Source organism: Podarcis gaigeae (assembly GCF_964106915.1).
Source record: "Podarcis gaigeae genome assembly, chromosome: 16".
Lineage (NCBI taxonomy): Eukaryota > Metazoa > Chordata > Lepidosauria > Squamata > Lacertidae > Podarcis > Podarcis gaigeae.
The window spans coordinates 19,261,915-19,282,847 of record NC_139693.1 but is presented as its reverse complement, the minus strand read 5'-3'; the positions used below and the strand labels follow the sequence as shown (position 1 = coordinate 19,282,847).

At 47.6% G+C, this 20,933-nt stretch overlaps 1 protein-coding gene across 2 annotated transcripts in view; it reads left to right on the top strand.

Annotated features, from left to right (window-relative positions):
* The window catches only part of SPTBN2 (spectrin beta, non-erythrocytic 2), a 95,050-nt gene that overhangs the window by 26,069 nt on the left and 48,048 nt on the right, over positions 1-20,933 (top strand). The window contains exons 2-3 of one of the 2 annotated variants that reach the window (XM_083716747.1): positions 1,126-1,229; positions 9,969-10,155. In XM_083716747.1, coding sequence (XP_083572873.1) covers positions 9,999-10,155 — 157 coding nt within the window. In that variant the 5' untranslated portion in view covers positions 1,126-1,229; positions 9,969-9,998. Of the gene's footprint in view, positions 1-1,125; positions 1,230-9,968; positions 10,156-18,024; positions 18,310-20,933 lie in introns of those variants that run through there. The other variant, XM_083716748.1, reaches the window with a different exon arrangement.

Here is a 20,933-nt window from a genome sequence, read left to right as displayed (position 1 = left end):
TCATACAATGCAAGATATGATGCTGCTTAATCCACTTGTAATATTTTAATGGCTCTCTTCCTCTTACATGGCTCTTGTGTACCGGTATATAACGGCTGCCTTCCTGGTATGTGTGCACAGACTCTTTGTTTTCTCTGCTCCCAGTGTGCTTCCACTGCTGGTTTGGGAAGCAGCGGACGCAGGGTGTTAGCGACAATCCATATTTATCCTGCTGTTTTTTAATGGAATACTTGCAGTTTGATGCATTTCCACCCCAAATGAGATTAGATCCAAACTGAGAAAAGGAACCTAGCTGCGTTTAAGCTCACAGTGTCTACACAGCCTATTTGTCTCTGTTTATAATCAATATATTCTGCAAATCTGCAGCTAAATATTTGGTTGGATCAGTTCAGGACGGGTGAATTTTAGAGCAGGAAGGGCCCTGTTTGCCCCACCATTTGTGTGACAGCCCTTCAGATATTTGATGACAGCTATCACCAACCCCTAGGCCTAATCTTCTCTTCCACAGGCTAAACTTACCAATACATTTTAACTATTAGGGCCATATTTTCAGACTCCTTGCCATCCATGTCATCATCCTCTGGACACAATCTAGTTTGTGGTGGTCCTCCTTCAGATTTGTTAACCAGAACTGGACACAGTACTCCAATATGAAATTTACTTTCTTACACAGCAACATTATCTCCTTGGTTTCCTGACCTCCATTCTCTTAAGCTCTAAGGTTGCAGTGCTATACACACTTACATGGGAGTATGTTCTATTGAACTCAGTAGGACTTACTTCTGAGTAGACAGGCCTGACTTCTCTTTTCCTGCCCCAAAACAAATCCTTTTGTGGGCAGCTGACCTTTCACTTGGCCACACAGAAGCAATACTGTTTGTTAACATTCTTTTGCTGACATCTTCCCCATGAAGACTTACAATGTTTGTGGATGTTCTGTGACATCCACCGTTCAGCGAGTGAAGGAAGGGGCTTGCAGACAACAACTGTTGTGAAGCAAACAAATTTGGGCATTGTACACATTGTGTTTAAAGTGCGTTGTTGCCTACCTCCGGGCCTTGAGAATGGTGCGGGTTAATAATCAAGTAAAGAGGCTAAACATTTCTCTGTGTTTGTGTGTTACAGGTCCTCGTATAAAGAACAAGCTCTCGAACAGACACGCAGCCGTGGGGAGCTGAATACTCTGACAGCGTGGCATTCAGATTGGCAGAACTAGGGTGACTTTCTGTGTAAGTGGGGTCTGGCAGCTGTGCCTTAAACTTGGATGAGGTGGATACGAAACAATGCTTTCCTTTTATTAAAGAATTATTACAACAGTCCTGCAGGGTGGGGCAGGCCAGGAGCGAGAATGGCTCACTCATCATTCTTGCGTGGCTGGGCAGGGTCATAGCACAATGCTAGAGTACAGTGGTACCTCAGGTTACGAACTTAATTCGCTCCAGAGATCCGTTCTTAACCCGGAACCGTTCTTATCCTGAGGTGCGCTTTCACTAATGGGGCCTCCCGCCACCGCTGCTCAATTTCCGTTCTCATCCTGGGGCAAAGTTCGCAACCCGGAGCAACTACTTCTGGGTTAGCAGAGTTTTTAACCTGAAGTGTTTGTAACCCGAGGTACCACTGTACATGTTATGCATGGATTTGTCCGGTTAGTTCAAGATTTCCCCCCTTCCGTCCTGAAACTCATGGGAGGAGCTGCTTTGCTCTCAGAGGGGTTCAATCCCTACCAGTCAGTGTAGAGTCAAATGAACAGTGCTGGCTCCAGGTGGGGTTTTTTTTGTTGGTGGGGGAGAGGGTTTTTGCAAGAAGTAGAAGGGCCATAGCATGGTGGTAGACGCCTTGCTTGGCATACAGAAGTTCCCTGGTTCAATTCCTGCCATCTCTTGGCAGGAGTAGGAAGTAGTCTATTCAAAATCTGCATTGCTGCATTGCCAGGCAGTGTAGACTACATTCCCTTCTGGACAACTTTCTGGGGCTCACATGCCAGTGGTGGGAGGGGATAGAGGCAATGTTATTTTTTCCTTGGTTCCATTGGCTAGTTTCTACACACACACACACTTCTTCTTCTTCTTCTTCTTCTTCTTCTTCTTCTTCTTCTTCTTCTTTATATACTGCCCTATAAATCAAGATATAAAACCACAAAATCAAGATATAAAACCACAAAATACCTAATAAAAATAAAAACAACTCAATAGCCCCTGCCCCTCAAAAAAACATATTTTAAAAGGGCATAGGAGGTAATTTGGATCAACCAAAGGCCTGATGACAAAGGAACTTTTTGCCTGGCGCCTAAAGGTGTCTAAGGGAGGCGCCAGGTGAACTTCCCTGAGGAGGAGCCACTGCAGAGAAGGCCCCGTTCTCGTGTTGCCACCCTCTGGGCATCTTGAGGCGGCGGCACACGAAGGAGGGCCTCAGAAGATGATCCCAGGGTCCGGGTAGGTTGATATGGAAAGTGGCGGTCCTTGAGGTATTGGGGTCCTGAGCCGTTTAAGGCTTTATAGGTCAAAACCAGCACTTTGAATTGTACGCCCCTCAGTCCTCCATTCAGACAAGCAAGAAGCCTTATCAGAGTCCAAGGGCGCATCCCAGCCAGGTCAAAACACTCAAGGAAGGTGCAAAACAGGACCACTTGAGAGTTTAACCTGTAGAGCCTTGGAATGCTTGTAGATATTCTCTGAGTGAAAGAAGTATAGCTGAGGAGGGAGCATCCCGAGGGCCAGAGAGAAAGGCTTTGAGGTCCTCATTTGCCTCCCAGCCCCAAGGTTTCCCTCCCTCCCCATGGTGGCTCTGGGCAAGGCAGCTTCTCTTATTCCTAAGGTGTCGGAAAATGTGGTGTAGTGGTTAGAGTATCTAACCACCACAGTGTTCTGCAGCAGCTTTCAAAATTCGCCAGGTGCATTTTGCACCTGGCTATCAGTCACTTGCGACCAAGTGAAGATGCCCAGGCAGCAGGATGGCATCTAACATCACCATCTGGAGGTGCATGCCTGGGGTCTTTGGGTCTTGCCTATTTTCACACACTAACAACACACCCTTTGGAGTTCTATCCGTGATATTTTATCTGCACAATCGGAATGAATTTCAGGAACCAAAAGGTTGTACTTTACTGGAAAACTTGGTCCTTTGCTTGCAAATATAACTGCAAGATTGTGGCCACACCTTGGATTAAAAAATACAGTAGTCCCTTTAATATCTGCTTTGTGTGTGTGTGGGGGGGGGACTGGTTGCCTGTCTCTGAGCTGGAGAGCAAATGCCACAGATTCAGAGGTGTTGTTAAAAGAAAACAAAACTTCAGTTGTTTGGTTCATTCTTTTTTGGGAGGTAAGGAATGCAGTCCGCATAAACTTGTGCGATGCTTTCTTATTGGTCCTTTGGGAAACTGATGGACTGCTTTTAGATTTTTCTCTCCTTGGAAAACCACTTAGCACAGAGAAGAGAAGTAATTTTCTCCCAGGGTGAACGGCGTTCAGTGCTGAAGGCCACCTGCCAACTCACACACCACAACCTGAGATCCGCTCACTTGCTCCTGGTGCCAGCCTTAATCGGTTCTACCTGTCCTAGGGGAAACAGCTGCCGTTGATAGATACATCTCCTTAGTGCAGGGCTGCAGACTTGTGGGCACCATCCCATGGCTGCGTCTTGGCAAGCAGAACAACAGCCCAAAGACTTGATGCCGGGTATATTTTGTTAAATTCACACCTTGTCCTTCCATAAATGAAAAAACAAATAAGGCAGGAGTGGGGAATTTGAAGCCCAGGTGGCCTAATGCCACCCTACTGGTCTCTCAAGACTCTTCCAGACCACATCTTCCACTAGTGCTTTTGTGACAATGTCTCTTGCTTCTTTGGAAGGAAGGTGGTTTGTGTTTGTCTAATTGTGTGTAGATACCTCTGACTTTCCATGGTTGGAATGTAGCCTACTATTCAAAGGTAAGAGTTCCACCTGTGGCTCCACCCACTTTGGAATCTGGCCACACCCTCTGCTGGTATGCACTCCCCCCCCCCCAAGTTTGTGCAAAAGGGAATGATGCAACCCCCAGTAAATAAAAGGTTTCCCAACCCTGATTTAGTGGGAACGGTCCCTGGGAACAAATTATGTCAGCTGCCCAGGTACATAAGTGGCTCCTGACCATTTTACCTTAAGAGTGGGGCACATTTGACTCTCCAGACGTTGCCAAATTACAGTTCCCAACAGCCCCAGCAAGCATCCCCAATGGCCAGGGATCATGGGAGTTGTAGTTCAGCCACATCAGGAAGACCAAAGGCTCCCCCGTCTGCTGTGCAGATGGTGCTGGCCTCTGCCGTTGCTGTTCCTCCACTTTGCTTGAGTTACTATGACAGAGGATCGTAGAAGGGACCACAAGGGTCATCTAGTCCAACCCCCTGCAATGCAGGGATCTTTTGCCCAATGTGGGGCTCGGACCCACAACCCTGAGACTACAAGTCTCATGCTGTCCTGACTGAGCTATTCAGAGAATTTATAAGAGTTGCAATGCAGAGAAATTCGGCTGTTGAAGCTTCTCTTCCCCACCCTCCCCGCAGCCACTACACCTCCATAGAAGGGCCATCTATCTGTAAAAAATATGGCGGAAGAATCCTAAGAGTTGAAAAGGACCTGGGAGGTCACCAAGCCCAATACCCTGCTCAGTGCAGGATTCAACTGCAGCCAGGGCCAGTGCTATCCTTAGGCCAGCTAGGCAACCACCTAGGGTGCAGACCTCAGAGGGGAACAGTTTTATACAGATTGGTATAAAATTATTCTGCACTGATAGCAATATTGAACAAATGACTTTGATTGTACGTTAGGTTGATGTAATCAAACCATCAGATACTGAGATATCCGAGTCAGAGGTTATCATAAGAGAACCTTTCTTGGGATTTGTTCCGCTAAATGAAAGGCGTATATTTGAAACACCCTTGGAAGAGCTTTGCAAACACTCTGTTCTGCCCCCTACCCCACCCCCTTCCACTCCTTTTTGTGACATTTTTGGGTCACTTCCTGGTTCGGCGCAATGCGTGTGTTCACAATTGTGCACATATTGAACATGCGTAAACCAGTGTGCGGTGGGGGTTGCCTGGACAAGATTTGTAATGAAGCCCTTCCATTTCATGGTAACAATTTGCAAGACGAGAGTGACTGAATTTAACTTCTGTGAACTGATAATACTCATTTAACAAAGAGTGCTGAAATGGCCCCCTGCATAAATCTTAAATTCCCTGCCAAAATCTGAGCAGGTTAGTGAGCTTGAATAGAAGCAAAGCAAAAGTCATTCTGCTGGAGAATTCCTGGGTGGACTTGGGATGCAGCGTCACAATCCATCATTTTGAAGAAGACCAGACAGACAGGAGGCCAGATGGCCACGGTGTCCTGTCCCCCCACCCCCCGCCACCCTGTGAAAGTGTAAATAGAAAAGCTGTCTGTTTCAGCAGAGGAGCCGTGACAAACGAGGCCTGTCTGAAGGGAGCGGATGAGAGTCACAGATGCAAAGCAGAGCTGAGGAAGGTGGTGAGGTTTAGGAGAGGTTCCTCCAAGGCAGGATTGAGGAGCCATTTTCAGCCTGAGCTCTGCATTCCCTTAAGGCTGGGCAACCTTCCGGAGTCCGTGAGCCCATGGTGAGTGGGGGCAGAGTGACAAATGTAGATTTTTACATCTGTACAGCAGGCTAGCTCCAAACGAGCAAGGGGTGTTAATAGAGTTCAAGGGCAGGGTTGGGCAATACCTGCTTTTCAGCATTGTAATGCATTGCCAGCAAAACTTCATGATATGGTGGTATATTACTATGTCGGGAAGGCCATTGCTGGCCACAGAGACAATTAGCCTCACCGTGTGCAGCTTCTGCCTCTTCCTGTTGAGACTGGGCGGGTTGCGCTGCCCCAGGCAGAGCACATCAGTCGATGTGCCACATGGCACAACACCGCAGAGCTGCCATCCTCCCCAGACCCACCAGCCGCAGCTTGCCCCAATGATCTGTGGCTGTGCAAGCGGCGGCTACCAGGAGCCATTGTTCTGCTCGGTGTGAGGAGGAATGGAGGAAGGAAGCAGCCTGTTAATGCTTGTGTGGCCAGAGAAGGAAACTAAGGCTCTGGCAGGCAGGCAGGCCATCCCCACTTCTGAGGCCAGCAGCTTGGCCACAGAGGGAGTGGGCGAGCATTGGGTGGCCTTATTGAACTGTGTGATGCTGGCAGCAAGCAGGGCCAGGGATTTGCAATACAGTGGTACCTCGGGTTAAGTACTTAATTCATTCCGGAGGTCCGTTCTTAACCTGAAGCACCACTTTAGCTAATGGGGCCTCCTGCTGCTGCTGCGCCGCCAGAACACGATTTCTGTTCTCATCCTGAAGCAAAGTTCTTAACCCAAGGTACTATTTCTGGGTTAGCGGAGTCTGTAACTTGAAGCGTATGTAACCCAAAGCATATGTAACCCGAGGTACCAGTGTAAGACAAGGCTGTTGTTTTGACTCTTGCAGATGCCAGTCACCAGATTAAAAATGGAATGATTTCTGTTCTCATCCTGAAGCAAAGTTCTTAACCTGAGGTATTATTTCTGGGTTAGCGGACTCTGTAACCTGAAGCGTATGTAACCTGAAGCGTATGTAACCCGAGGTACTACTTACATTGCCTGATGGGAAATTTCTGAAATTAGTCCCATGATTTTATCTCTAATCTGGTTTCAGGCAATGTATTGATACATTGCCAGTGGCTATTCAGGGACATATTCCAGCCAGGCAAAAACACTTGAAGATGGTGCAGAGGAAGACTGGTTGGGTGTGTGGCCTGGAGACAGACAGACAGGACTGCACAGTAGGACTCGCTCCAGCCACATGGAGTCCAGGATGCTGCTTGGTTTTCTGAGGAACTCCAGGCAATGAATTGGACTGGGCGTTGGCTAGAGTGCAGTCAGTCTGACCGAACAGGTATGAACACACAGCCGGTCCTGCTACATGGTGTCAACTGCATTCTTGGGGAATTGCCCAGCAGAGCTGTTTAGAGTAGTAAACTAGCTGGTTCGGACAAGGAAAGCAGTCTTGTGTGTGAGATTTGCTTGCCATTTTGAAGGCGACATCACTTTTATTCATGATGAATTGGATGCCACAATTGGTCCCGGTCCATTGGAGGTCGCTGGTGCACCATCAAAGAATTTATTATGGGATCAGTTTCAGTTGCTGCAGCTGAAGGATGTGAGCAGAATGTTTTTGGCAGTGAGGCTGACATCATGCTCTCTTGATTCCTGCACATCATGGCTGATGAAATTAGTAGGAGCAGACCGGTTGGATTGGTCCAGGGGGTGGTTAATAGCTGATTAAGGGAGCAGCCTGGAGACAAAGGGATGTGGCTGAGGAGGGATGTGGCCCAGTGGGCTAAGTAGAGTGGTCTGGAGGGATACATTTGGCCCCCGGACCAGAGATTCTCCACCCTGGCTTAAAGAATTACTGGCAATGCACTGAGGCTTATGGAAAGCATTTTGTAAAGTAATAAGTGCAGATAAAATTGAAGCATGTTTGGATTTGTGAATGCACACACAGAGATTATGTTGCATTTTGAGAATTTTCCTTTAAAAGTTTCACTGAGTATTCTGTGTTTGTGTGTGTCCGTCTGATAATATTCTAACTTTGGGGACTTGTGGCAGCGCCACAAAAATCCCTTTGCATGCTGGCTGTGGCTGCTGTGAGCAGGATTTAAACATTTTCCGCATCACTGCAAGCTCTATTTTCTCTTTCTCACTCACTCTCTTCGCCAAAAGCTGATTTTACAACTTTTTTTAAAAAAACTGTGCACATTCTAAAAGGCTTCCAGAAGACTAGCTGTGTTTCTCTGCTGCAGCAAAAGCAACTGAGAATCCCTTAGTACCTTGAAGATGAGCAAACATTTTATATGGCACAATAAGCTTTTGTGGTATAGAGTTCATTTCATCTGATGCTTCTGATAAATGGCGGTGCATGACGTGATGAATCTGTTCATCTGGAAGGTGTTTCAGGAAACCTTAGTCATTTTTCCTAACTGCGGGGCGGGGGGCAGAGAGAGAGAGAGAGAGAGAGAGAGAGATTGGAAACAGTAAGATCCACCTGGCACCTTCACTGACGCTATCCCAAGTAGAACCACCGAACATATTTATGCTTATGTTTTCAAATGTAAGTTGCTTGGAGACCTTTGAGCAACAAGCAATTAACAAATCCAATTACTATTAATAATAAAACTGCACAAAGGGCCTTTGGAGAGAGCAACTGCAGCTCATTAGCAGAGCACCTGTTTTGCATGTTGAAGGTTCTCCGTTCCATTAGTGAATCTGGTGGTAGGAAGGATCTCTGCTGGGACCCTGGAAATCTGATGCCAGAATTGAGCAAGGCAGACGAATAGACTTGACGTGGTGTAAGGCAGGCTTCCTCTGCCCTTTTTCTCCCTACAGTTGGTCACAGATAAGATTCCTATGGATCTTAACACCTATGTGATGTGATGCCTATAGGGACCCTTTCAAGGATCTGGCCCATAGAAGTAAGCCCCCCCCTCCACCAATAATGGGCATTGCCATTCAAATGGTGTGTGTGCACCACATCATGGAGCTGATTATGTGGAGTGGGGCTTACTGGACCCCACCCAATATTTTATTCAAGTTCGCACCCTGGACTCTAGGAATTCTAGTTCTGTGGGTGGAATGGGGGTCTCCTAGCAATTCTCAGCACCCTTAATGAACTACACTTCCCAGGATTCTTTGGGAGAGGCTATAACTGTTACTCTCCTGTCCCCCATCCCCCCAAGATGTTAGCAGGCAACTTTTCAGGCTCCCTTTCCTTTTTCTCTCCTGAAGCATCGTAGGATTGTAGAGTTGGAAGGGACCATGGGGGTCATCTAGTCCAACCCCCTGCAGTGCAGGAATCCTTTGCCCAATGTGGGGCTCAAACCCATGACCCTGAGATTTGACAATCTCTACCAACCGAGCTGTCCTCAGGATAGAGTCGGTGTAGAAAATACTACACCAGGGGAAGAAGGGCTGTGGTTGGGTGGTAGAGCATCTGTGCTGCAGTCAGAAGTCGTCCCCCCCCCCCCAATGTTCAGTCCCTGGGATCTCCAGGCAAGTCAGTCTGCCTGCCTGAAACCCTGGAGAGCTGCTCCTGCTATTAGTGTGGGTGTAATTGAGCTACAGAAACCAGGTATAAGGTGACTCCCTATAAGGCTGCGTACACTCTATACCTTTAAAGCACATTCAAAGTACTCCCCACCCCCTGCAAGAGTTCTGAGTTTTGTGATTTAGTATATTTTATTTTTCACGTGTAACCAAAGTACATTCAGTGTCTCTGTTTTCAAATCGCAGAGTCCTCCTTACAGGTCAATGGCATTCAGGTGTTGAGGGGGAAAGAGAAGTGGGGAGAAAGAGGGGAGGAAATGGAAAGAAGGGAGGGGGAAGAGTGAACTTTCATTATTTTACATAGTATGTAAGCAGAGCTTTTGTGTCAATGACCTGTGGATCGGTATCTTATTGGGCACTTGGTTGATCAGGGTTGCTGGGAATTTTAAATCAGTGAGCGGTAAACTAAAATGCCCAGAATTCTTTGAGAGAAGGAACGTGGTTTGAATGTACTTTAACAGGATAGCGTGTACGTCACCTAAGAAAGCTGAGGATCTGTGGCTCCTAAGTGGTTAGAGGACAACGTACAGTGGTACCTTGGTTTCCAAAAGCCTCCTTGTCGAATGTTTCAGTTCTCAAACAGTGAAAACCCCAAAGTAAATGCTTCCGTTTTCGAACTTGAACACCTGACATGGCTTCCTCTCAGTGCAAAAAGCTCTTGCAACCAATCGGAAGCTGCGCCTCGGTTGTTGAATGTTTTGGAAGCCAAACGGTCTTCTAGAACGGATTACGTTCAACAACCGAGGTACCACTGTGTATACATTTTTTAGAATGGAGGTAAAAGAATACTTGGTTAGGTATGAGTTGGCCTTGTGCCTGAAGGCTCTCACTGTTCCCTCTTTCACTTCAAGGCGGACGTTGGCCCTGTTGCCGAAATCGCCATGAGCAGCACCCTCTCCCCTACCGACTATGACAGCCTGGAGATCCAGCAGCAGTACAATGACATCAACAACCGCTGGGAAGTGGCCGACGAAGACTGGGACAATGAGAACAGCTCGGCCCGGCTTTTCGAGCGCTCTCGCATCAAGGCACTGGCAGGTAAAGGGGTGCCAGGGAGCTTGTCGTTTTGCCAAGGCTGAGCTTCCCTGGCACTGTTTGCATTGCGACAGTTTGGCCTTGTGACAAAGGAAGCAATGAGCATGTGCAGAACGTAACTTTTTCTTGCCTAATCTACATCACAGGGTGGCTGTGAAGATAAAATGGAGGCAAGTGGGTGGGCTTATTTATTTTTATTTTATTTATTAAATTTGTACATGGTACTTCCCCAAAATACATGGGGGACGGGGCTGTCAAAGGCTGCTAGTCATACTGGCTGTGTATTACTTCTAGGATTGGAAACGCCATGACTCCGAATACTAGTCACTGGAGTACGCAGTCAGGAGAGTGTTCTTGCAGCAATTAAGGGAAAATAAGGGAAATTTTTGTAAAATTGGAGATGCAGTAAGAAAAATGCATAAAATAAATAATGGTAGAAAGGAAAGGAGGGAAGTCGAGGGGAAGGTAAAGTAGATTTGTAAAGATTAGGTTTTTCTTGTCAAAATATTTGTAAAAGCTGAAAATGAAAAATGAAATTATATATAAAAATGAGAGTCCTCTTGCCCTTACGTCCCACTTGCAGGCTTCCTGCAGGCACGTATTTGGCCACTGTGAGAAACAGAATGCTAGACTAGATGAACCCCCTTTGGTCTGGTCCAGCTTCAGGGGTCCTCTTAGGTCCTTATGGTGGGAAAATTAAGCAAAGTTAGAAACCATTTTTTAAAGTTGCCTGAGAGTCCCCCCTCAATACTTTGCAGGTGCAAGCCAGGCTAACAACTCAACTGTGTTCACTCATTTGAAGGCTGAAATGTAGGTTGGGGTAGGAGTAGGGTAAGAATGGATGAGGATGATTTTATTTACTGAATTGATATCCATCCTTCCTCCTCAGGTTGCCCAGGGTGGCAAACAGATACACAATATAAAATCCTGCAACTGAATTGAGACTTCATGCTAACCAGGAAAAATAGGGAATACTTGCAGGACAACTTTAGAAAAGTAGGTCGAAAAATCCTAGCATCTCTGATAGTCAGGGACACTGAAAAGGGGAGAGGTGGGGGAGATATTTCTGTCCAGTTTTACTGGAAAGTATCCAAGGAGTAAAATAAATTTTGACCCATGTGCTCTTGAACTTTCATGCCATTCTGTCCTCTTCTCTCCAAAACACACAAAGTTAATGAGTCATAGTGGTTGCAGCACAGGAACAGAATAGTCTTGACAGCAGCTGCAAGGGGAAGCCTTGTAACAAGCACACAGTGCCCCAAAGTATGATGGGAGTTGTAGGCAGCCTTTGGAACGGCAGAGTGACACCATTGTACAGGATGATTTGAATGTTAAGTCTGCCACGTGTTCCTAGGAAGGAACTCCTTAGACAGAGCTATGGGTATATTCTCCACCTTTGCAGGGGCTTGCAAACTGGTGTTTAGGTAGAGAGTCTTCCTAGGCTTATACAGTGGTACTTTGGGTTATGAACTTAATTCATTCTGGAGGTCCGTTCTTAACCCAAAACTGTTCATATCCTGAGGAGCGCTTTCGCTAATGGGGCCTCCCACTGCCGCCACACAGCCACTGCGCGATTTCCGTTCTCACCCTAGGGCAAATTTCGCAACCCAGAGCAACTACTTTTGGGTTAGCGGAGTTTGTAACCTGAAGCATTTGTAACCTGAAGCATTTGTAACCTGAGGTACCACTGTATTGTGGAGAGGCACTCAGCTCATGCTCCAGTGCACCATTCAATGGATCATGGCTCTCATATTTCACACAGCTTCTTTGGCACTGCTAAAATGTTTTTGATCACTTATATCAGTGGTGCTTTTCCTTCCTTTTAATTGAAAAGGTTTTCTAGCACACTTGGCTCTGTTCTTTCACCTAGCACCAGAAAGTCAGGTTTCTCTTCCTCACATTTGTCCGATAGGGAAGGTGAGGCTGGCTTGTCAAAATTTCTGTGGCAGAGACTTTGGAGATGCGGAAGGGAGGTTCTCCAGATCCAATCCCAGAGCTCTGTCTGCAGGATTGTACTGTTCTGTCTTGGGGGAAACTGAAACACGCAGCAGTTGAATCCAGATGGTTTCTGGCTCCAAGAGCCCCAAGCTGTGTTCCTTCTCTCCCTTCTCTTGTCTGTCACTCTTGGTTGCCTGTTGCACTTTGCTCCCAGTGCAAACGGCCTTGCTTTTCTGTTTACCTGGCTGGGTGGGTGGGTGGCTGCTGTGCTTAGACCAGCTCCAAAGAATGAGGCACCTCCTACATGCATGAATCCAGTCTAAGTCTCAGTTTGGGGGTACTTTCCTCAAGGAAGACAGGGACATCGGCCCACAGGAATATCAGCAGGGCATTCCATTTATTGGTGATGTTCAGGGATGAGTGCCACTACATGGCCAAAACCACACCACCCACACTGGCAGAAATGCTAAACGGGAGCATTCCCCACTGTAGCATTTTGTTACAGCTTTCCTTTGTTAACTCCTAATTGCAGTGTGTTTACCCCAGTTCTTCACCTGCTCTTGCTATTTGGGTGTGGGTGTGTGGGTGTTCAACCACTAACTTGGGGTGGAACCATTTCATATATCATGTTTTTGCCATTATTGCATTAGCTGCTTATAATTATTTATCTGTGGTTCCCAGTTATTAACCAGTGGTTCCCAAACTCCCCCCTCCCCATGGACTACTTGCTGAGGGTCTTGGAGGACACTTAATGATTTTTCTGCCTGTTGTAGTGATTATAATGTGCTGTGCTAGGTGCTGGATGATTTTTAATTGTAGGCAGTGGAAGACAGGAGTGCTTGGCGTGCTCTGGTCCATGGGGTCACAAAGAGTCGGACACGACTAAACAACAACAACAACAACATTTATTATATCTTGGATTACAGTTTGAATTCCATATAATGCAAATTGTAATACAATATTCAAATTGTATACAATATTCAAAAGCCATAAGAATACAGTTAAAAAGCAATATGAACATTTAATGTGATGGATGTGCCGACTCTTTAATCACAAATCCACAGACACACGATGGACCTCCTGAATGGCCCGTGGTCCACAGTTTGGAAACCCCTGATTTAAATGATTGATTGTAATTGTTGGTAGTGGTTTTGTCTAATTAATTCTGATACTTTGCTTGCTGATCTGTGTACAGTGGTACCTCGGGATGTGAACGGGATCCGTTCCGGAGCCCCGTTCACATCCAGAAGCAAACGTAACTAGTGACAGCATGTCTGTGCACACGCACGTCGCTTTTCGCCGCTTCTGCGCATGCGTGTGACGTCATTTTGAGCATCTGCGCATGTGTGAGCAACGAAACCCAGAAGTAACGTGCTCAACATGAAGCGTATTCAACCCGAGGTATGACTGTATATTGTTTTGTCCTTTCTATGAATTGGTGTACAGTACAACCTCGACTCACCACCGCCCCTACTCACGAACAATCCGACTTGTGACCACGGCAAACCCAGAAGTAAATATTGGGTTTGCTGTGATTCGTGCAAGCACAGAAGTGGCTTCTGTCGACTAAACATGCACAGAAGCGGCTGCTGCCGTCTGCACATGTGCAGAACGGTGCTTCTCCCAGCAACCTGGATCGACTCACGAACGGACCTCCGGAACGGATTCCGTACGTGAGTAAAGGTTCCGCTGTATGCTCTACCACTGAGCTAAAGCCCTTCCCTAAGGGCAGAATGCCCCAGGGTGGTCCTCTACCTCCTTGCACAAGCCCTACTGAAGTGAACAGAAACTATGTAAGACTGGCCTGCCTGCCTTTTCATTTGTATACTACTTTTCTAGGGCACATAAACAGCAACATTATACAATGGAAAATCATGTAAAATAGGGGTTACCAATGTTCTTGGGCCCACGGGGACATTTGCAGACTATAAATTGTTGCCATTCACACAGTGTATCCTGTTCTGTTGGTTGCAATGGAATACTTGTTCCAAGCCAGGTTTTTTTGGGGCGGGGGCGTTGCGCCCCGTGGGTACCAGAGAAGGCCTCTATGGGCGCCACATTTGTGACCCTGTGGTATAACAGTTGGATTCAGTGGGGAAAATTCACGATGAAAAGTACAGTTGCAAAACAGTTAAAGTCAATTACCATAAAATATAACAATGTATTTTTATCCAACAATACAAGAGAAGTTCAACTAGCAAAACATAGGAATACAATGGAACAAAACTGCTCCCAACACTTAAAATAAATTGTTTATAATCATTATGAGCACTCAAAATAATAACAGCAAAGATGCAATATGTAAAATGTTCCCTGTTGTTGGGGGGGGGCTGTGGAGAGGAAACAGGGCATTTTGGGGCAGAGGTGCCCCCAAATTTCTGAATGAGAAGTAATCGAAGATTTAAAATGAATGCTTCCATCCTAAATTTATTTTCTCTGGATTAAATCTCAGCCTAATTCGCTGTCAAGTAAGCATGCTTAGCATTACAGCTTGATTTTGATGAAAATCGTATTTCTGCCTTAGCATTTAAAAGCAACCCCAAACTTTGCTGGGGTAGGGGTACTCTCCCCCCCCCCTTTGGTCCTGCCCCTTTCTCTGACCTCCAACTTGTAGTGTTTTGCCCGTGGTTCTGCTTTGTGTATTTGTATTTAGACGCTGGGATTCCCCCACCCCGCCTCCCTTTTTTGCAAAGGGTAGATTGGCTTTATGAGGGACTGGGATCATTATTTATCACAACCCGCAAGGGGAAAGTGCCAGCAAACACGAGATAGCCATATGGAGGCAGAAACCAAGGACTCAGCAGGCCGGCCTTGGGCCTGGGCTCTGATAGCGCGAGCAAGTATGGCCTTGAGTAATCCCAAAATGAGCATCAGGGGGGAAGGGCCATAGTTCAGTAACAGAGCATCTGCAGAAGGTCCTGGGTTCAATCCCCAATGGCATGGCATCTCCAGCAGGGGCTGTCTCCCCATCTGAAATGCCCCCCCCAACCCGAGAGCCTCTGCCAGCCCACATCTTGAGCTGCTGGGTGATGGACCAAGAGCCTGATTTCGTATCCAGCAGCTTCCTGCAGTTGCTAAACTCTGCCGCTACCTCAGCGTCTCCAGCCCTGTTAACGGCTGGGGGAGGATTGTGAGGGAAAGGCGGCCTGGGAGAGTCAGTAAACAAGTCACTTAATGACAGTCTGGGATGATACCAAGCAGGGTGGGGCGGCCAGGCAGGCAGGAAATACTGGAAGCCAGTGGTGGCGGCGGCGGGTGGGGGGCACCCTGGGTGTGTGTTTTATGCGTGTGGGGAGTTCCAGTCATTGCTGAAGATCAAGGGCAAGGCAGTTGTTTCTTTGTCAAATTGCTTTGGGTTGCCGGAGGAGGAATTTATTGTTGTTTTTGTTCTTAATCGTTTAACAACATCCGTATCTCACTTTCCCCTCCAAAGAGCTCAAGGTGGTTTACATGGCTGCCGCCCCTCCCCCATTTTCCCTCAGAACCACCCGGTGAGGTAGGTTAGGCTGAAAGGCAGTGACCGGCTCAAGGTCACCTGGTGGCTGAGCAGAGATTGAAACCCTGGACCACATGCGCACTGTACACTTAAAGCACTATGATTCCCTTTCATAAACTGTTATGGCTTTCGGAGGGCCCCACAAAGGATTCTGGGAAATGTCGCTTGTTAAGGGTGCTGAGAGTTGTGAAGTGATCTCTATTCCCCTCACAGAGCTAGAATGTTCTGAGTGGTTTCACCAACAATGGCTCTTCACAGGGGATTCTGGGAATTGTGGCTCATAGCACTTACAATGTACAGTGTGAATGTGGCCTGCCGTTCTAACTGCTTTGAGTTCCACAGAGCTCTTTTGCAAGCAGAGATGTTCAAAGTAGTGGTGGGGAACTATCATGCAAGAAAACATAAAACAGATGAATCAGGGTTGTTCTGGAGAGTTTGGAGAACATATTCTGGTGGGGGGACTGGCAGGCTTCAACCACCCATTGCTCTCAGTAGCCTGGCCTGGAATGTCTGTCCTCCTAAGACCCTGTAAAAGCTTCCTGTGCTTGCTGGGTGTGGAGAGTAGACAGTCTGCATTTGTTCAGAGATGTTCTCTTCTTGCTGATTATGTGAAGGGCATTTGAAAAGCCCATTCTGGTGTGCAGGGTTGGTTCAGATGAATAAGGCCCCAACTAAGCTCAGCGGATGGCCATGCCTTCTAACTGTCGAATTTCCACATCTAACCTGAAGAAGAGTCCTGTGTAACTCCAGAAGCTTACACAACAAAACTGTGAATCCACGTTAGACCTTTTCAGCTTGTCCCTGTTTGGATGACTGGGAGAAACAGCTTTCTGAGGGAGGAACAGGGAGGCAGGTATAGGGCAAAAGAGTCACTTTGCTGGCCCCACAAGGGTACTGGCAGGCCTGGAGGATTCACGGCCCAGCCTGACAGCCACACAAAACAGACAATGGGATGCAAATCCTGCATTGTTTGACCCTGGCGGCTGGCTGAGCTCATCTGTCCCTGTCCAGCACCCCGCCCCACCTTTTTGGAATAGCTAGGAAACCAGCTGTCCTGTTCCTTCCCTACCCTGCTTGCTATCTTCCCCGCTTGTGTGCCCACAAGATCACCTGCTTCTTACTATGAAGGCCAGAAACCCACAGTCCCAGATCCACAAATCCTACCTCACATCTCAGAAGAAGGTACTTTGCACATGCTCAAAAGGTTTTGTATTCTTGTTGTTTCACCTGTGGGTTCTTCAGATAAAACAGTTCTAGGGACTACCGTAAACTATGGTGGCCAGCTAACACTCCCCATTTCACAGATTGGGGAAGAGGAACAGGTAAAGAGGGAAAGAGGGGCTTCTCTAAGGCCATGGGATAGCTCTAGGCGTCTTTAAACCCAGGTCTCCCAAATACAGGAGAATACAGGAGACAAAAACAGGACTAGAGATTATTACCTGCTCTTTTACAAAGTAATGCATAAGAGCCGGTGTGATGTAGTGGTTAGAGATGTCAGACTAGGACCTGGGGGGCCCAGAGTTCAAATCCTGCCCACTCAGCCAACATACTCACAGGGTAATTTTGCGTCACTACTCCCTTTCTGTCAGCCTAACCTACCTCACAGGATTGTTGTGAGGATCAAATGTTTGGGGTAGGGTAGGGTGAGCCCTTGGAGGAAAAGAGGGATGTAAATGTCATAGTGATATCTTAAAAATAAAAAGAACTGCACACCTGAGGCTGGAGGCAGTAGCGTAGCGTGGGGGGTGCAGGGGGGGCCGGCCTCACCAGGCGCAACATCTGGGGGTTAGGGTTAGGGGCGCAAATCCACGGGTCAGGGGGCGCAAATCTACGGGTTAGGGGTGCAAATTACTTGCCTTGCCCCGGGTGCTGACAACCCACGCTACGCCACTGGCTGGAGGTCAAGGATAAGTCAAGCAAGAGAAGAAGAGACCTCAGCCCCCCACTATGGGCTGTTTCCAATGTTATTCATACTCTTAGTAGACCCATTGACATGAACGGGCATGGCTAAATATGGTTCGGAGTCAACTTTAGTTGGATACAACCCTGTCTTATCTTTTTTATAAACTTACCTCTGCAAGCTCCAGAATCAGAAAGGTGAGGAGGGGGAAGAGAGAAAGGTTCCAGTAGTCCTGAGCCACAGTCCCCTTTCACCCATCCTGGTCTGGAGCTGAGGGTAGAGCCCTGAGCCCTATTCAATAAGAGCTTTGGCTAACCCCCAATGCTGAGATTTGCTAGTTTTTTCAGACTATCGAATTGTGTGTGTGTGGGCAGACTGCCCAACCCATTCCCCTCCCCTTTCCATGTCTGCCTGGGCTCAGTGAGTGTACTCTACACACACACACACACACACACACACACACACACACCATTCAGAGCAACCCAACCTGTTTTTATGTAAATTTCCCAGGGTTGCCGCCCTCGCCTGGAAGGGGGCAGCAAAACTCTCTTGAAACGCTCAACTCACATCAAGGCGCTGGAGCTTCCCTTCCTGCTACCTGGGCCCAACTGCGGTTGGTTTTTTTCCGGGGTGGGTGGGTGGGCAGGGGGCTGCCGTGGTGGTCCAAGTGGAGGTACCCCAGCCGCAAGGATGTATGAACCTGATCCAGAACTGCTGGAGGTGATCCAGGGTCCTTCTCCCCCTCCTGAGCTCTCCCCGGCCGCATTTATCAATGCAGTCCAGTATGCCAACGTGTTGGAGGGCAGGTTCAAGCAACTTCAAGGTAGGAACTCTGGAGAATTGCGGGGAGGGGGGTGATCAGTATGGATTTGGGGGGGGCAAGCTCTCAGCCAGGAGTCTTCCCCCCACTACCCCAACCTGCAAGATCTCTCTGGCCTGACTTAAGCGGTAGCGGAAGGGACCCTAATCCGCACAGTGATGCCAGGAATTAGCTGAACGCACGCTGGATTTGCATGGGGCAAACACAGCGACGTGGTTGAGATTCTTTGGGGCTGTGCCCAGCTGCCCCCTGCCAAAGCTACCCTTCTTCCCCATTTTCCTGGAAGCTGAGGGCAGGAGACCTTGTCGAGAGAGAGGAGCCTTGACAGGCACTGACAGATACAGCCTCTGTGACTCCAAAGACTTCTCTGTTTTACACCCTGCCCCTCTTTGGTGGGAAGTACTGTTCTAGGAATGCTCACCTTGACCCCAACTCTTCCTCCCCCTCAACACAGACAGTCACAATTTCTTTCATTTACTTATTTTTAAAAGGTTTGCACCCTGCCTTTCAGTCAAAGGTTCCAAGTCGGCTACCCATAATAAAAAAAACAGAATAATTCAAAAACTTACGTTGCATTAAATTGTAATTTTAAAAAATCTGCTAATAATGAAACTGCAGTAAAAACAGCAATAAATCCTCCTTGGGGGAGCCATAAAATGACCTCCTTTCGACACCAAAAAAGCAAGCAAAGTAAGTGCCAGCTGTGTGTCTCCGGGGAGAGTAGTCCACATAACTGAAAAAGTTATAGCCCACCGAATAGGGCTGTTGTCCCACATTGTGCAGTCCCCCAGTCACCCCCAGCCTATTTACCTTGCCAAGGTTTCACCCCCAAATTTCTGGGGCAGCATCCACTACCACCATATGATCTGGGCCCAAACTCTTTTTTTGGTGTTGGATTCCCCTGAAATGTTATCCACCCTCCTTCCTTCTATGTGAGCAAAACAGGTCAGTGTTATTTTCACTCGCTGCTTCGTTATCGCAGAGTACAAAGATGTGCTCTTGTGAACTTTGTCGCAAAATTAGACAAACTTAAGGGTCCTTTTTGCAGCAGCGGTTACTGACAGTAATACCATGTTACCAGCTATATACTGTGCTAATTCAACACCTGCGGTAGGAAAGAAAACCGGAGTTCTGATTAAGCCCAAATTGAATAGAATCAGATTTGCTGATCAATTCTCATTCAGCACTTTCCCCTGGCAGCCTCCCTTTGGAAGTATTTTATGCTGAAGCCTGGTGGCTGACTGAGGTCATCAGCAGAGTATCCTGGGAGAGGGAAGTTGTCTCCCACTGGTTTCTGAATGTTGCCGTTTTCAGTGTCTAATATGGGCCCATATTGAAGTGGTGGCTTATATCATGCTGGAGGATGACCTGGTGTACAAGTCCCTGACGGTGTATGGCTAGTTTTATTAGAGCCTGCAATAGTGTTGCCTGATTGGAAATGGGGGACAGAACTGATGTCAAGGATTGCTGTAGCATCTAGTGACTGAATTGCTGGTGGGAAGATGTTTTAGATTAAGGGGCTGCCAAAGGTCTCTGGTTCAGTCCCCAGCATCTTCAAGTAGGGCTGGGAGAGGCTCCCTGCCTGTGATCCTGGGGAGTTGCTGTCAAATACAAAACTAGATGAACTACTGGTCTGACTCATTAAAAGGCAGCTTCTAATGTTCCTGTTTAAATTGGCCATTTTCCTGAACTTTGACGACTGGAGTCTTGCATTTGTTTCGTTTTGGGGAAAGGTCATAGCTTTGCCTGCTCAATGTCCCAGGTGCAGTCCCCAACATCTGCAGGTTAGGCTGAGGGAGATCACAGCCTGGAATTTATTTATTTGTTGCACTTATATCCCTCCTTTTTGTCCAAGGAGCTCAAGGTGGCATGTGTGGTTTTCTCCCCTCCTCAGTCAATCCCCACAGCAATCCTGTGCAGTAGGCTGGGAGCAAGTGACTGGCCCAAGGTCACCCAGTGAGCTTCCTGGCCAAGTGGGAATGTGACCCTGGTCTCCCAGTGCTCTAACCCACACATCTCACTGGCTCTCATTCTTGACTGCTACTCCTAGTCAGTGTAGAAATCACAGAGCCAGATGGACCAGTGATCTGACTTCTGTAAGGAATGTTCCTACGTCCACTCCCCACCTTTTTTCACTGGAGAGAGACAAGGATCATTGTCCAGGATGCTTAGATCACAGAATATACTTCTGTCTTAACAGCTGGAGGGGGCCCTTTATCAGTCTCTAGGGTGAGGGGAGTGATTGGGGGAGTGTGCAGCAGCTTGCAGACAGCTGAGGCTTCTTGAAATGCTGTTCGGCTCAGGGTTAGCAAACAAGCCCTGCTCTGACACGTCCCGGTGACTCAGGCAGAAGGGCAGGCTGAGCCCTCCGTTGCCTCTGCATGCACCGTGCATGCATGCATAATGTCTGTTGGGTCGAAGCACAGGAGCAGCACCTGCCTGGGCTGCAGGGCAAATGCCAGCTGCAGAGAAGATCGTTAAAAACAACAACCCAACAGCACATGCCCACAACAGCAACAAACCCCAAATGCAGGACGACTGTGCAGGCCATGGGACTACAGCTCCCATCATCCTGTGCTGAACGGGATTGATAGGACTTTTTGGCCAAGGCTCATCTTGGCCAAAAG